The sequence below is a fragment of the Cucumis sativus genome, chromosome 7, assembly GCF_000004075.3.
Source record: "Cucumis sativus cultivar 9930 chromosome 7, Cucumber_9930_V3, whole genome shotgun sequence".
NCBI classification, from domain to species: domain Eukaryota; kingdom Viridiplantae; phylum Streptophyta; class Magnoliopsida; order Cucurbitales; family Cucurbitaceae; genus Cucumis; species Cucumis sativus.
In genome coordinates, this window is record NC_026661.2 from 5642479 (window position 1) to 5659711 (window position 17233).

The window sequence follows — 17233 nt, forward strand, 5'->3', positions numbered from 1 at the left end:
CCATGTTTTGTTTAATAAGTATGTTTTACTTATACAATATGGTGAGGAATCAAACCTCTGATTTTAATAATAATAATAATACAAGCAGCTTTACTCAATTTGATCATTTAATAACTACTTGGCTGGCAGCTTTACCTAGAAAATAGTATGACGACGATCTAGTTGTTCAATTTGTGTTGATCTCTTAGATACATATTTTGTAACCTAGATGTCGAACTTTGCTCCCTTATACCTAGGAGCACTTGCCCTCGCTCCAAGATCGAGATTTAAGAGAGATCCTTGCCTGAACATTCAAACTTTTTTATTGAAAACGAGACTTTCAATTTCAATTTCAATGATGGGCATAAATTTAAATATCCTTGGCATTCCTTTTTATTCACTCAAAACTAAAATCAACTTAAATGTGCCCTTGAATTCCTTGCGAAGCAATGAGTTAAAGAAAAGTTCAAAGCAGAGTTGAGTACAGCCACCATTACAAGATGTACAAAGTTTCCTATATGTATATATATATTATAGCGTAGAAGAAATTCAAACCCAAATGCTCATAATCATATAATGTAATTCAAGCAAAGATAAAATTCCCACACATCAACCAGAATTCAGCAAAGAACCATCAGAAGGGAATCACCAAACAGATGCAATCAGAAAAGGCAAAGAATAAATAAGAACTCCAATCCTCCAATTTCCTAGTCTCCACCAGCCCCGCTGCCTCCCTCACCACCGTGGACATGGGTACTGCCACCATCATCGTCAAGTGCATCCATGGTCACGGCTGTGACCGCAACAGCAGCCACGGCAGTGGCACTGGCTGCACATTCTTCACCTGCGTTTCCATTTCCACTGCTATCACTGCTAGAGGAATGCTTACCTTCTTTTGAGTCTCGATGAGATTTGCGACGAGAAGGCTTAGATTTGGAAGATTTCTCCGATCCTCCATCAGCTTTGTGGCCATTTTTGTGGCGAGGAATACAGAAACAAATCTTTGATGAGGACTCCATAGTTGAGCTTCTTTCCCTGCTTATGTCTTCCTCATTGAATCTATAATTATAGTAAGAGTTCCTTTCGCCAACCTGTACAAAGCTTTGTTAATAAGTATCAATAAATATCAAAACAGGAGGATTTTGAGCCATTCTATCAACCTTTTTTGTGTTGCTGTCTTCTCTCCTTTCTTTTCCCCCTCTTTACTCTAAAGTGATTTGTAGGGGAAATTTGCCCAATTGGTGCAATCCAGCTAAGCTTTAATAGACAAAATAATAGCTGAGAACAACTTTTATGATTGTCCAAATATTTTGATGATTGAGAACTTGAGATCAGTATAATCCTTGCTAAAATCATAATTTAAAAGAGAAATTAATGAATAAGTAATAGATTTGTCTATAGATAAGATTAGATTGATGAAAATGGCATGTAAGGCCTTCAATTGGGCCTGTCATTTTCTACAATAATTTGATCCGCTACTGTGATCAAATGGTAAAGTTGATTATGGCTCCTCTATCAAATAAATCATCTTCAAGATTCCATAAATTAAAAGCAAAAAATCTCATGGAATAGAACATGTAAATCGTTAAAAGAATGATCTATTGACTTCAATAAACAAAATGAATATGATTGTACTATAGCTTTGGTTTGGAATCTACCAAAAAGCTGAAAAGGACATTCCCAAAAGGGCCTGTTGGTTGGTGTGGGTATAAATTTTCTTACAAAATGAAACAATGTGTGGTATATGATAATCCTTACATCGAACCTCTTCCACGCTATGCTTGTTCAACTTCAGACACCCTGGTTTTTACCAAAGAGTTTCTATGCAAATTTCCAAGAGCATACAGGTGTATTCAGCGTACAACAACAGATCCATCTTGCTTCATTTTAAAAGACTGCTTTCAATATTCCGCAGTACCGGCTTATAGCTACAATACAAGAAGCAACGGTTCAGGAAAAAGTCTTCAAAATAAAATGCAATTATACTCTGTACGAGAGAGAGAGGATCTTACAGGCGTGTAAGCCCGTTGTATGCTTGTGTAGCCTGCTGGAGTCTCGTTGATAGCTCCAATACTTCTGCTGATAGTGACTCTGCTCTGCTCTGTTCTTTTGCAAGTTGACCCTTCAAAGAAATTATGGGAAGATCAAATTATTAGCATAATGAATACTTAGACGACCACCCTAAAGTATGAAGAAAGAAACCAAGGTAACAGTCTAACAAAGTACAGCTGAAAGATTCTATAGAAGAGATAATATTTCCTCCATAATCAGTGATCACTTGACTAACATACGGCTAAGTATTCAACTTCCTGAAATGACTTCCAACTTCATTGTGACATATAAGTGAAAAGGGCAGAAAAATGCATCCTAAGCCAGAGACTAACCTTGAGAGAGAGAAGTTCAGCTGCTAATGGAGGACTCTGGGTCTCAACTGCCCCATCTCTATATGACATCGGCAGACTCCTTGCTTGTTCTGTTCTCAACTCGTCTAGAACTCTGCGGAGTGCTTCATTTTGTTTTAGACAGTCTTTCACCTACAGAAAGGCCAATCAGCTGTAATTTAAAATGAAGTCTAAAGAGCATCACTGATTAGATCACTAACCAAAACGACAGAGATAAGAAATGTTTTGGAAAACAAGTTACGTATGTCAGGTTCCCCTTATTCAGCAGCACTTAGCATGCATACAGCATACACAATTCCAAACCCGATTCTAGTCCCCAAATCCAAACACGAGGTAGCATTCATTTAGGAAAACAGAGAAATTCTATTGTAGCAATAAAAAATGGGTGGAGAGGATGGGGGAAATCTTTTTGAAGCTCTTGTAGTTCATAAAGGATGCAAACAATCATGAAAAGTTGGCAACTATAAGCACCTGATTCTCCCAGTGTGCTCCTATGCCCACAGCCTCATGGTAAGAGTTGGATAGAGTAGAATTTTCCTCAAAAAGCCTCTCTATTTCAGAAGATTGCGAATCAATCTGCCAAAAACATAAGAAAAGTCTCTCATAAAAAAGGCAAATTCACAAATGCTTTAGTGTGATTAAATGAGAAGAAAACGTAAAGAACTTTACTTCCATCAGAAGCTTCTGCCTACTACTCTCCAACCTCTCGATCACAACAGCCATGTCATGCAACTGCTTCTCAAGCTTGTTCTTCTCTTCCTGCAAAGAACATTGTCATGCTATAACTAGGGGGAAAAATGAGTAATTAACATTTAAACTTTGAAAAACAACTACGAGGTACAGGTCAGTGACGTACTATGCAGTTACCAAAAAAAAAACTCTCTTACAACCCTTTTTTAGGGAAAAAAATACCAACAAAAAATCACTTACAACTGAGAATGTCTTCTCCACGGCCTTCTCTGAGATCTCTGTAGGAAGAAAACACATACAAAAAAGGTACTTTTAAAGATCCGAAATTATTGCCAGATTTTAAGCAAACGAACTCTTAAAAGTTGCAAAAGTGCATCAGGCTTGACAAGGTATTCATGGAAATCTTTGTACCTGAGGCCTTTCTGGACGTACTTGCAAGCTTTTCTTCAAGTTCCTGCTTTTCAGAAAGCAGGGTTGAAATACGAGATTGCTCCTCCGATAATTTTTGAAGATCTTGCTGCCTCAAGATTGACATTTTCTGTACAGCACCAAATACTGCAAGTCACGAACAAGTAACAACGACAAGAAAATGAAAGAAGTTTGTCCACAACAGCCATACCTGCAACTCAGAATTTAGTTTAGTTATTTCCTTTTCTAAATCCTGCATCCGATCAAAAGGATTAGCAGTTGGTGTGGTTCCAGCAAAAGAGCCACTCATTGCTTGTTGTTGTACTGAGTTTAATTCGGCTCTCAAGGCTGCAGCATCTTCTTCCGCCTAATGGAAAAAGGTTATTTAATACCAAAAAATTACTTTATCGAGTGATTTGAAACTAATTACATACTCGATATTGTTCCTCCTCTGCTTCCTTCAGTTGTTTCCGTACAGTGCGAAGCTGGGCCAACAGATCCTCCTATTCTTATGCATCACACCATCATTAATGCTCAGGAGTAACAAAATGAGAGGGGGAAATAAAATAATATCTAGGCTGCATATACCCGGGCAACAACAGCTGCGTCTTTCTCCATGGCTACATCTTTCAGAGCTTTCCTTAAGGAAGGGACAGTGCTCGTCTCCTACCAAATTCGGGTAATGTTGTTATCAGATTGAAATATTAAACTAAATCTAAAAATAACCTTATTCAAGATTAGTGGAAAAGCCAAAGACCGCATGAAACATAGGTTAAGAAAAGCTCTTCACCACCAAATTAAACGGGAAAATGGGGTTTAAGTGCAGATTAATACATAGCAAAACCTTTAGTATTTCCAAATAATAAATTTCATTTCAACACATAAATTGGAGGTATGTAATTATGTTAGATTTAGTGGGCTTGGCCAAAAGGAAGATTTGACCTAATATTCTTCCTTTTTTATCTAACAATGGGTTCTATTTATTTCTCCCACTGTATCATTTGTGATTATGAGAAATTAATAAGAAAAGTAAATCGTAGTTTTTCTCCCGGTACTCAAGTTTCCACGTAACTCGGTGTTTCTTTACTTTATTGCTTTTAAGATGGTATCAAAGTGAGGTAAAGACAACCCTAAACACAGGTATAGGTGAAACCCAAACAGAGATAGAGGCCGCCACCGCTGGGATTGCCACCGCCATGGAGAAGCTACCCCACCAGCTTCAAGAGACATCGGCAGTCACAATGGACCCACCCTTGAAGTCAGCCTTGCAGCTAAGCACCAGAAACCAGCTGCACGCGCTCCATCTTACCACTCACGCACCGCCACTGAACACATCCACGAACCAACCAATTTTCTCCCATCTGTCAGCCCAAGTCCAGCTACAATACCCTTCTGGCACACCACCCTCGATTTATGGACTACCATTCATTCACGCGCTGCTGTCCTTTGACTCTTTCCAGTTGCCGCCTATCTATGGTACCGGGATCAATCGAGGGGATAATAAATCTGGATTTGAAGTTGGTAAATCCTTGGCGCAATCCATATCAACCGACTTACCGATGTATTCCAAGTACTTGGTAACTTCACTTCCTAACTTATCTTCAAATTGTATAATTGGTTCTCTGGCACCATCTATGGGGACTTTTCCAGAAGAAAAGCTTAATGACAATTATTTTTCCTGATCCCAATTGATCAAGATGTTTATTGAGAGTCGCCACCAATTTGGTTTTTTGTCAAGGGAAACTATCTGTCCCCCACCAGGTGATGCCTTGGAACGCTTCTGGAAAGGAAAAAACTCCTTTATTCTATGCTGATTAATAGTATGGAACTACATATAGGCAAGCCTCTACTTTATGCAGCTACTGCAAAGGATCTACGAGACACGACAAAAAACTTTATTCGAAGCATCAGAATGCTTCTCGGTTGTATACGTTGAGGAAACAAGTCCATTATTGCAAGCTAGGAACCCTGGATGTAACCTTCTACTTCAATAAGCTTTCTCTTCTCTAGCAAGAGATGACCTATGCAGAGAAACAATATGGGATACTCCAAATGACGGTATACAGTATGCTATACTTGAAGAAGCTGACCGTATTTATGACTTCCTTGAAGGACTTAACCCCAAGTTTGACATTGTCTGCGGTTGTATACTTGAACAGAGACCTCTTCCCTCTTTAATGGAAGTGTGTTATGAAGTCCGCCTTGAAGAAGACTGAACAAATGCCATGAGTGTACTGACTACTTCTGCCACTGACTCAGCTGCTTTCAGTGCTAGATCTCCGACCCATGATAGTGAGAAGAAAAACGAGAAACCAATCCATGTTTGTGAGCATTGCAAGAAACAGTGGCATACTAAGGATCAGTGTTGGAAACTCCACGGTCATCCCCTAGGAGGTAAGAAACAATCCCCTAACGATAAACAAAACTTAGGGCGTGTTTATGTAAGTGAGTCTACCAGCACTTCTCAACCATCTGGCCCTACTGTAAACCAGAACAGTCCACCCTCCAGTCTAAGAGCTATTGCTCAATCAGTTATGTCTTAGTGCCTTAGTCTTATCAGTGTTGATGGAAAAATCCTTGGATCCTAGACTCGGGGGATATAGATCACTTGACAGGTTCCTTTGAGAACTTTGTCTCTTATATCCCATGTGCTAGTAATGGAAAAATCCAAATAGCTTATGGTTCCTTAGCCCCAATTGCTAGGAAGGGACAAATCTTTCCCTTCGAAGGGCTCTCTTTCCATCATGTTTTGCATGCGCCTAAGATTTCCTATAATTTGCTATCTATCAACAAGATCACTCGTGAGTTGAACTGTAGAGCTACTTTCTTACATAAATCTATTTCTTTTCAGAACTTGAGCTCAAGAAGGACAATTGGCATTGCTTGACATAGCAGGAGACTCTACATGCTTGACAATAATACCTACAGTAGTAGTAACTTTAGGACTAGTTTATTGTCATCATATTCTACCATTTACGAACAAGATTGTACATTGTGGAATTTCCGATTAGGCCACCCAAACTTTAAATATATGAAGTATTTATTTCCTCGTTTTATTCTAAAATTGATGTCTCCTCTTTATCCTGTGACGTGTGCATTCAAGCCAAACAACATTGAGTATCCTTCCCTTCACAACCATATAAACCCACACAACCATTTACCCTTATCCATAGTGACTTTTGGGGTGCATCCAAGGTCACTACCTCTTTTGAGAAATGGTGGTTATGACTTTCATTGATGATCATACTCGTCTTACCTTGGTCTTCCTTATCACTGATAAATCTAAGACTTCTTCTGTTTTCAAAAACTTCTATCAAACCATTGAAACGCAGTTCAATACAAAAATTGCAACTCTTCGAAGTGATAATGGTCAGGAGTTCCAAAACCTTAATCTTAGTAAGTTCCTAACCTCCAATGGGATTGTTCACCAAAGCTCGGATACCTACACTCCTCAACAAAATGGGGTTGCCGAGTAGAAAAACCAACTTTTGGACGTAGCTCGTTCCCTTATGCTATCTACTTCCCTTCCTTCATGTCTATGAGAAGATGTCATTCTTACTACAGCTTGTCTCATTAATACAATGTCTTCTCAAGTCCTCCACCTTCAAACTCCCTTAGATTGCCTCAAGGAGTCTTATCCCTCACCTGCCTAATTTCTGAGGTACCCCTTTGTGTGTATGGGTGTATAGTCTATGTCCAAATTTTCCCCTCAAACTTAGACATGTGTGTTTGTTGGGTATCCTCTTCATCAGCGAGGGTATAAACGTTTCCATCCTCCTTTCCATAAATACTTTGTCACTATGGATGTTACCTTTTGTGTAGATCAACATTTTTTTCCCATTAGCCATCTTCAGGGGGAGAGTGTGAGTGAAGAGTCTAACTGTACCTTAAAGCCTATTGAACCTACTCCTAGTACCTTACCTGAATCTGATCCTCATCCCATAGTTCTACCCACAAACCAAGTCCCCTAGAAAACTAACTATAGGAGAACTCGCAGAAAAGAAATTGAGTCCCCTACTGATCAGCCAGCTCCAATCCAAGATTCTGAACCTCCTCAAGATCAAGGTATGACGAATCCGATTGAATCATGTGTTGATAATAAAATGAGCGAGAATGATAGGTCTGATGTTCCTATTCTTGAATATATGAGAGAAAGGGCCGGTGGTAATGAGACTGAGGTCAGAGCAGAAACTACTGGTAATGAGGCTGAACATGGTCACCCAAGGAACTTTGATGAGTATGATCCTTCTCTAGATATTCCCATTGCATTGAGAAAAGGTACTAGGTCTTGCACAAAATACCCTATTTGTAACTATGTTTTCTATGATAGTCTATCTCTACAGTTCAGAGCCTTCACAGCTAGCCTTGACTCTACCGTGATATCAAAAAACATCCACATTGCTTTAGAGTGTTCTGAGTGGAAAAATGCTTTCATGAAAGAGATGAGAGCTCTTGAAAAGAATTCGACTTGGGAGATTTGCGCTCTAACCAAGGGACATAAAACTATGGAATGCAAATGGGTGTTCACTCTCAAATACAAGCCAGATGGAACCCTCGACAGACACAAGATGAGGTTAGTTGCAAAAGGGTAAACTCAAACCTATGGTGTTGATTATTCAGAAACTTTTTCCCCAGGTGCCAAACTGAATCCAGTTAGAGTCCTGCTATTTGTTGTTGTGAACAATTGACCTCTATATCAGCTGGATGTTAAGAATGCATTCCTAAATGGGGGCCTAAAGGAGGAAATTTACATGAGCCCCCTCCAGGATTTGAAGCCCAATTTAGTCATAAGGTATGTAAACTTCATAAATCTTTATATGGTTTGAAATAGTCACCTAGAGCATGGTTTGATAGGTTTACTACCGTTGTCACGTCCCAAGGGTACAAGGGCACTTCGACCATACTTTGTTTACAAAGGTCTTCAAGACCGAAAAGATCGCAGTCCTAATTGTTTATGTCGATGACATTGTTTTATCTGAGGATCATCATGCTGAAATCATCCAACTAAAAAAGAGGATGGGTGATGAATTTGAAATCAAAGACTTGGGAAATCTGAAATATTTCCTTGGAATGGAAGTAGCAAGATCTAAAGAAGGTATCTTCATATCTTAGAGGAAGTATACCCTTGATTTGTTGATCGAGATAGGTATGTTGGGATGTCGTCCTGCTGACACCCTTATTGAATTCAACTGTAAAGGGAAATTCAGATGATAAAATTCCAGCTGATAAAGAACAATATCAGTACTTGTGAGTAAGTTGATTTACTTGTCCCATACTCAACCAAATATTTCCTATGTTGTGAGTGTTGTGAGTCAATTCATGCAGGCTCTCTATGAGGAACACATGGAAGTCGTCAACAGAATCCTGAGATACTTAAAAACAATTCCTTGTAAAGAGTTGATGTTTAGAAAGACAAATAGGAAAACTATTGAGGCCTCTACTGATTCTGACTGCGCAGAGTCTGTTATTGACAGGAAATCGACCTCCGGTTATTGTACATTTGTATGAGACAATCTTGTAACTTGGAGGAGTAAGAAGCAATGGGTCGTGGCCAAGAGAAGTGTTGAGGCCGAGTGTAGGGCTATGAGTTTGGGGAAATGTGAGGAAATTTGACTCTAGAAAGTTGTCTGATCTTCATCAGGATTGTGGAATACTAATGAAATTATTCTATGATAACAAGGCAGCTATTAGCATTGCCAACAATCTAGTTCAACATGATAAAACTAAACATGATATGATTGATCAATACTCATCAAAGAAAGGTTGGGCAATGGGAGCATATGTATTCCGTACATTCTTTTGAGCCAACCGGTTGTTGATGTCATCACCAAGGGACTTCTCAAGCAGAACTTTGACTTTTGTGTTAGCAAGTTGGATCACATTGATATCTACCTCCCAACATGAGGGGGAGTGTTAGATTTAGTGGGCTTGGCCCAAAGGAAAATTTCTCCCTTGTATCATTTGTGATGATGAGAAATTAATAAGAAAAGTAAATCGTGGTTTTTCTTCCTGTATTTGGGATTCCACGTAACTCGATGTCTCTTTACTTTATCGCTTTTAACAAATTACTTGCCTTACACTACAACTGCATCAAATATATTATAAGACGTGCTATACATGGGAGATATATCTAAACAGAGGAAATGGCATCAAAAGATGAACAACTCGTATGACCTACCCTAAGGAACAGAGAAAATTCAGTTTGGAAGAGCATTAATTACCAGTTCATTCAATCGCTTTTGAAGCATGCCATTCTCAGCCTCCTTGGATTGAAGCTGAAACAAGGTAATAATTACAAAATTCAAATAAACGATCAACTCATGATGCTTTCTACGGCATATTCTGCACAAATGGGGGAAATTAAACAGAACGAAACCTTTGAGCTTATGACAGTCCTTTGTTCTTCTAATTCTGCATTCTTCTTCTGCATATCTTGTATCTGAGATACTAAACTACCCACATCGATCTGCATAAAGGAACCTACCAATCTCAGAAGTCCATTAAAAGAAGGGAAAAAAGGAATTCTAAAAGATCCTGTTTCATAAATATATTCGCCATTGTATGAAATTGATTAGCAAATTAACAATTACAACAATAGGCTATTGGTCCAATAAGTTCCATTACATTCATGCTACATTTTCGCCAACAACAGTTGAATTTTATCAAAAACATGTGCCCTAGTAAAAAGATATAAGAAATCATTCAAAACGAAACCTAAAAATTAATATCAATATTTCAAAATACAAGAGCATGGCGGAGAAAACTAATAAAATAAAAGTTAATAATCCTACCTCTGAGATTCGACTTCCGCTCTCTGATTTTCTAATACCAGAGACTTCTGTTCCAATAAAACCAAATTACATCAGCAACCAATAATCTGAACAGTAATTCCACACGAATAAACAATAACAAACCATTTGATTTGGAGGCTGTACTCAGATCTGGTCCAGAAGAAACTTTGCTCAATCTCTCGGCCGCTCTTTTTTGCCGAATCTCTTCCAGCTGCCGAAGTAAGTACAAAATCAAACGTATGCATATTAATTCAAAAACACGTTGAAGGCGTTATGGAGCACAAGAATGCGAACATGCAAAACGTTCTTACCGTTCGTCGACCTAACGATGCGTGGTGAGCATCCATGGCGAATTGCGAAAAATGAAAAGAAAATGTTCTCTTGATTCTCAAACGAATCAATTCAATGAAATTGTAACAATAATTTTTTATGATTAACAACTTGAGGCACTGATTTTCAACAATGGTCTGGGTGGTGTAGTTGGTTATCACGCTAGTCTCACACACTAGAGGTCCCGGTTCGAACCCGGGCTCAGACACTTCTACATTTTTAATGGGCCTTCTTTATTATTATTATTATATAAAACCTTTTTTCCCCAATTCTTTTTAAAATCACAGCATTTTTCCCAATCACCCTATATATATATATATGTAAGATTGTTAATTTGAGGTTGATTATGTTATTTTAGTTCTTTTTAATTGGTTCAATAATTTGTGGAGTAAATTTGAATCATCATTTAATTAAGGATATTGGCTTCAATTAGTGGACCTATTCCTGAGTTTATTTCTTTAACTTAATTTCTAAATCTACCAAATTTGATACATTGCCATATTTATAATTACTTTTAAAAAGAAATATTTTGATAATTCCAATGAAAAAATCATATTCAAGTATATTTTTAAAACAAATGTTACCTCTTAGAGTTGAAGTTCCTAATAAGTAATGGCAAGTCGTGAGAATAAGATAACTGTGTAACAAGTATGAACTAATCATACATTAATTACGAAAGGTAGTGATCACGAGCATATAAGTGTAGATAACTATCGACAAAGTTACAAGTGTGTACGTCTAAAGTGAACAGTATCATACCATTGTTTAGGTTTGATTATACAAGTTTAATGATTCAATTTTAATTATTTATGGTTTCAATTTTTAAAATTTAGGAACCAAATTGTTATTATTTAAAGTTTTAGAGTACAAGTCCAACTAGATTTTTTCGATATATCCAAAAAAAAAATTGCAAAAATAATATAAATAATAATAGGAGTAGAAAGAGGCTCTCTTGAAATATAATATTGCATAGTTACTCAACATCCTCCTTTTGAACTTTTCTACAAGCTTCTTAACTTTGGCGTCGCAATTAATAAATAGATTTTCATCTCACCATACTACTTTTAAATATAATGAATTAAAACACATAAAATTATGAAGCAAAAGATTGGACCACCGGAGGACTAAAAAGTCTCAAGTTCAAATCGTCTTTCCGAATTTGTACTAAAATAGCATCAAATTAAAAGCCCTTACATTAAATTAAATTAAGCTACTACCTTACTAACGTAACCTTTGCTTCTCCCCCACAGATTGTGGAGGAACAATGTTTGGTTGTTTTGCTCCCCTTTTTATGTAAGGAGTGAGTCCCTAAATTGAGGGGTTATTCTCCAACATTCACCAATTTTTAAATGAGTCCAGAGTCAAAAGAGAGAAAAATTCAGTTCTATTTAGTACAAAATAAGCCAGTAAGTGACAACTAGCAAATCCCAACTGTATCATATCTGTTTAATTGATAACTGAAAAATGTAAGAATTTCTGAATAAGAGTTGGCAAATGGAGAACAAATACAAATCAAATTCCTCAAGTAATTTTTGTCATATGAATGGGGTAAGTAAAGGAACAAGAAAGAAATTTGGAAATTGCTCAAAATAACTAACACTTGCTAATGAGATAAACCACATGATCGAGAGGGGTCGAGTAAGATAATCATTCTACATGCCCGCTATGAATTCGCTACACTTTCCTAGTTTCTCCAAATCCAGGAAGATCAAAAACAACAGATCAATTATGAATATAAAGGAAAGAGAGACACAAGAGAAACCTTTGATGTGAACTATCAGTTCTATCTTTCTGTATCTGCTCAAGAAGAACAACAACCCCTTCTGTTTGAGTCACCAGAAGTATCGGAAACGTTGATGGTCGTTCCTTGTCCGGGATGGGTGATGCTGGCAGCTGCTTCCTGGGCTGCCAATGCCTTCTTGCTGATGATATGGTAGATCTCTGTCAAGATGGTTTGGAATGCCTTGTCGATGTTGGTGGCATCTAAGGCCGATGTCTCGATAAATGAAAGACCTTCCTTCTCTGCCATGGTCTGCCCATCATCCTCTGAGACAGATCTAAGATGACTTAGGTCAGATTTGTTTCCAATCATCACAATCACAATGTTAGAATCTGCATGATCTCTCAACTCCCGAAGCCACCTTTGAACGTTCTCGAAAGTCTGTCTCTTTGTCAGATCATAGACAAGGAGAGCACCAACGGCTCCTCTATAATAAGCACTAGTAATAGCACGGTATCGCTCCTGACCTGCTGTGTCCCAGATCTGTGCCTTGACTGTCTTTCCTTCTACCTGTATGTCAACAATATTGATTAAAATGAGATGGCTAACACTTCAACTACTAAAAGTACAGAACTCTGAAATGGAAAGTAATCCCAAACTGAATAATACGGCCCAATTTAGTGATATTGTCCAATGAAGGCAACTCTCCATCTCGTTAACCTTCCATGTATAATTTCTTTTGAACGTAATTTTGGTTTTAGGACAAACAACTAACAAGAAACAGAGGGAATGGATTCAGAGTGTATATGCTTCCATACATAATTGGATAGTTTTAGTTGGAAACCTCTATTATCTCCCTTCTCAATCTTTTGCTCCATTGACTAATAACTTTTCACAAAAAAAGAAAAATAGCCATCACTCAGCCAATATCAATCGGTTTGGTCATAGTAGGATGGGCATACCCAAAATTTTCTTCCTTTTTCTATACAATAAATGTGGGATACAGTGATTTGAACATCCAACATCAAAAGAAATAGTATATGTCAATTATTGTTGAGTTGGGTTCACATTATTCCATACCCTAATTTTTCATAAGCACCTTTTTGTTTTATCTACATTTAAATCAGTTAATAGAGAACAATCATTTATAATACTTAACTTTTCATTAGTGAAAACACTCGAAATTTTAAGAACATGAGCACTTGCAAAATTTCAAGAGTGTTCTATATTTTGGTAAGAAAATAAGAGTAATCTAGAAACAAGAGAAAAGGACTGCCAATTTCCTACTGCTTTAACAACTCACAACTATATTTCAGAATAATTCTCTCAGTCTTTCGTTAAACATAGCCAGGAAAGCCGGATCGTTTGCTTGTTAGATCAGCAACATATTATTTAAATTCCATAAATCCTGTTCCTATTCATTCAATCCTAAACGTTGGTAGCCTCAACTTCAAGCAATGACGCAACTACTTCAAACCTTTACTCAAACCCTACATGCAATAAATCCACTGCACTTTAACGATCGAAAGTAAAAAACATAAAAAAACTAAAAAGCAAGGCGGAACCCACAATTTCAAAACCATCGGAACCTAGATTCATGAAGTCCATCAATCACAGACGGCAAATAACACGATCAATCAATAAACTGAAAAATACTAATTTAATCGCGGAGAGTTCAAACGATTAAGCTTTCTACCTGGAGAGTCTTGGTCGAGAACTCAACACCAATGGTAGATTTGGACTCCAAGCAGAACTCGTTTCTAGTAAATCTCGAAAGAATGTTGGACTTCCCAACGCCAGAATCCCCAATCAGAACAATCTTGAACAAATAGTCATACTCGTGGTCTACCTTATGAGCCATAGCAGTCTCCGCCCCAGATTTCTCGAACAAACCTGATCCAAAAACATCAAATTCAGCAATTCAGTAAACAAAATTGAAAGAATCGGAATCATCTACAGTAGCGGAAACAGAAACGTTTGAGGAGGAAGAGAATCCCCAAATTGAGAAATGAGAGGGGAGAATTGAGACCTGTAGGCGAAGAAATGGGAGGATGAGTTTGAGATTGGCTTGGTGGGGAAAGAAAGTTGACTACGGCGGCGACGGCGGCGGAAGAATCGAAGGATTGAATTAAGCAGAGAGAATTAAAGAGGGAAGTTAGGGAGAGAACAGAGAGAGGATTGGTGGAGTTGTCGTCTGAGGCGAGTTTGACGTTGCTTGTTTACACGGCTGAATGGAAAGTGCGAGCGAAAAAGGTGGTGGAGGATAAAAAATAATAATAATTGAAATTTTTAATAAATACGGAGATTCTTTTTATTTTGTGTGAAATTACAGCTTAGTCCTTACGCTTTTTAGATCTTTTTTCATTTTTCCTTTTAAGGAAGCTTTTTAAATTATGTTTTTGTTCTAAATAAATTCTCATGTAACTTACAAAAACTAACCGCTCGTGGTTACAAACTCACACTCAATCTTTGATGGGTAAATTTTACTATTTTTCTTGACGTTGGGGCTTTGATTTTCATCTCATTTACTGTGAGAAAAAAGAAAAGGACGAGGCTATGCACTCACAAACAACGGTAAATTCAAAACCCATTCATTTGTTATTATAAATGCTTGTTACAATATGATTGTGACCCTTTTATACTTCTAAACTAATAAATTTACTTTATATACTTTCATTCAATTATTTTAAGTGATATATAATTTAATTTATATAGTAAAATATGAAGTTAGAAGTTTAATTTTTCATTCTTGTATTATAGGAATTTAGTGACTGATTTTTTTAAATAACAGTCTATTTTACTCATTCTTAAATAACTTTTGAAAACATTTTAGGTTCCTATTTATCTAAATGTTCAAATACCGCACCAATAAAATATTGAAAATATTTTATACTAAAATGTTGACCGCTCAATCATTATATATTTTTTAAATTTTCGTTTAATGTAAAACTCAATTCAAGTGGAATATTCCAAGTCGGAAGGTTAAAAAAAATATATAAATTTATTACACAATCATTAATTACATCCATTCCTTTAGAATCTACAATATTACCCTGGTTTAGAATTTTAGACAAAACCCACACTTGAAAAACATTATATCAGTTTAAATTTACTACCTTGAAACTGCAGTAAAAAGTAATTAATGGAAATTTTAACCTTTTAACCTACAAAATAAAAATAGCAATACACATAATTTACTGTGAAGCTATGGTAACAAAAAAAGTGGAGGAGAAATTGTTGTAATTTATTTATTTATATTAGGTTATGTCATTGTTATTGTTATTGTTATGAAAATTGGAGAATAAATATTGGATGGGAAACGACGACGTGGTGCGGGGCTGGAGGAATCTTTTATGTTGTCGTGAGTGGAAGGGAGTTGAGATTTTGCGCTTGGAGAAGCCAGCGCATTTGGGCTGCCTCCTCCCCAATGCTTATGTGGCCCGTTCGCGTCGACATCCAACCGACGCCGTTTCGGATTTCATATTCATTTCCAATATCAATAATCCCATTTAATAGAAGCATCGCCTAAATTTTTCCCCAATTTTCAAGATTTTAAAGGTTCGATTTTTTTTTTATTTGGAGAAATTTCGTTTTTTCTCCACTTTAACAAACTTTTAAAATTTTAATTTACTATGATAGTGGAGTTTAAATTTTTTAATTTCGTAATTCTTATTACATGCAATTCTATAAATTTTCACCCAAACTTCATTTTTCAATTTCGACTCAATTAAACTTTCTCATATGTTATATTTTGTTATTTTTTAGTTTTACTTTCAAACCAAAACTTTTCACTCTAAAATATTGATTTTGCTAAAGAAAATACGACAAATAGCTTATATTTATTTTTAACACCATTCAAAAATTTTAATGATATTCTTGCATCATTTCATACCAAAATAATCTTAAATTTATATTGTTTTGTAATTATTTTTTCATTTCATATAAAAAGTTTTGCTCTTGTATTTATATTTACTCATACAATTACAGTATACACTTAAATATTGTTTTATTTTATAAAAATTGTGATTAGTAAATTATAGTTTAATCAAGTCACCATCGAGTTTCACTAACATTATTATAACATTATTTTTTTAGAATTTTCATATTTTCATAAAATTTGAACATCAATATCGATTTTTCTATAAATTTATTGTTATATACTTATTGTTTTTATCTCTAACCTATAATTTAAGTAAATTAAATTCCAGTAGTTTTTTTATATGTCTTTTTTTAAAAAAAGATTGTGATATAAGTATTTAATTAGAACTTCATGGTTAAAATCCAACGTCCTTTTATGAACTTCCACAATTAAATATTGAGTGTTTGATGTTATTAAAAGACATAATTAAAAAATTTAATGTTATTAAAACACAAAATTCATATTTACATTTACTAAATTAGTTTACTTTTTAAAATTTAAAATTTGTTGAGCTTTATTACGTATACACAAACACAAACACATAAACTTGGATTTATTTTCTAAATAACATGTAAATTGGAAATTTTTGTTAGTGTATGGATCTCATTGCTGGACTTGGAGTTGACTTGCACGAACCATTCTTACATAGATGTGGTACTAAGTTTACCACACTACTGTTAGTACATTGAATGTATAGTTTGTCAAGTCTGAAAAAGAATGACAATTTTGTTATTTGAAGATTACTCAATTTCGGCCAAGGAAATCGCGGTATTTTTATAGGATATTTGAGCTATAACCCCACTAGCTAGATTATGATATGAATAATTTACTATCAAATTCAACAATGTTTTTTTTTTTTTTTTGTAACTGTATCGTAATAAATGCAGGGGTGACGATTTGAATCTGAAATTTTTTGTTCACAAGTACATACAAGTGTCAGTTGAGTTAAGCTCATTATGACAATTGATTCATGTTTATACATAAACTAAACTAT

General features: G+C 36.0%; 2 protein-coding genes and 1 non-coding gene across 3 annotated transcripts; 1 reads left to right on the forward strand and 2 right to left on the reverse strand.

The window, feature by feature from the left end:
- Positions 1–527: 527 nt before the first annotated feature.
- Positions 528–10724, reverse strand: LOC101206865 (tropomyosin). The gene is made up of 16 exons (XM_004143085.3): positions 10582–10724; positions 10394–10481; positions 10271–10317; positions 9856–9945; positions 9701–9754; positions 4068–4145; positions 3914–3982; positions 3691–3846; positions 3483–3609; positions 3312–3349; positions 3051–3140; positions 2853–2957; positions 2364–2513; positions 1992–2101; positions 1140–1907; positions 528–1070 (listed from the first exon to the last, which is right to left on the reverse strand). The coding sequence occupies exons 1-15, from the start codon at positions 10615–10617 to the stop codon at positions 1862–1864; spliced, it is 1284 nt and encodes a 427-aa protein (XP_004143133.2). The 5' UTR covers positions 10618–10724; the 3' UTR covers positions 528–1070; positions 1140–1861.
- Positions 10725–10735: 11 nt separating this feature from the next.
- TRNAV-CAC lies at positions 10736–10808 on the forward strand. The gene has a single exon. It is a non-coding gene; the product is annotated as a tRNA-Val (tRNA).
- Positions 10809–12011: 1203 nt separating this feature from the next.
- LOC101207101 (ras-related protein Rab11C) lies at positions 12012–14585 on the reverse strand. The gene is made up of 3 exons (XM_004143086.3): positions 14350–14585; positions 14017–14213; positions 12012–12890 (listed from the first exon to the last, which is right to left on the reverse strand). Exons 2-3 carry the CDS (start codon positions 14179–14181, stop codon positions 12402–12404), a joined length of 654 nt encoding a protein of 217 aa, XP_004143134.1. The 5' UTR covers positions 14182–14213; positions 14350–14585; the 3' UTR covers positions 12012–12401.
- Positions 14586–17233: the final 2648 nt, after the last annotated feature.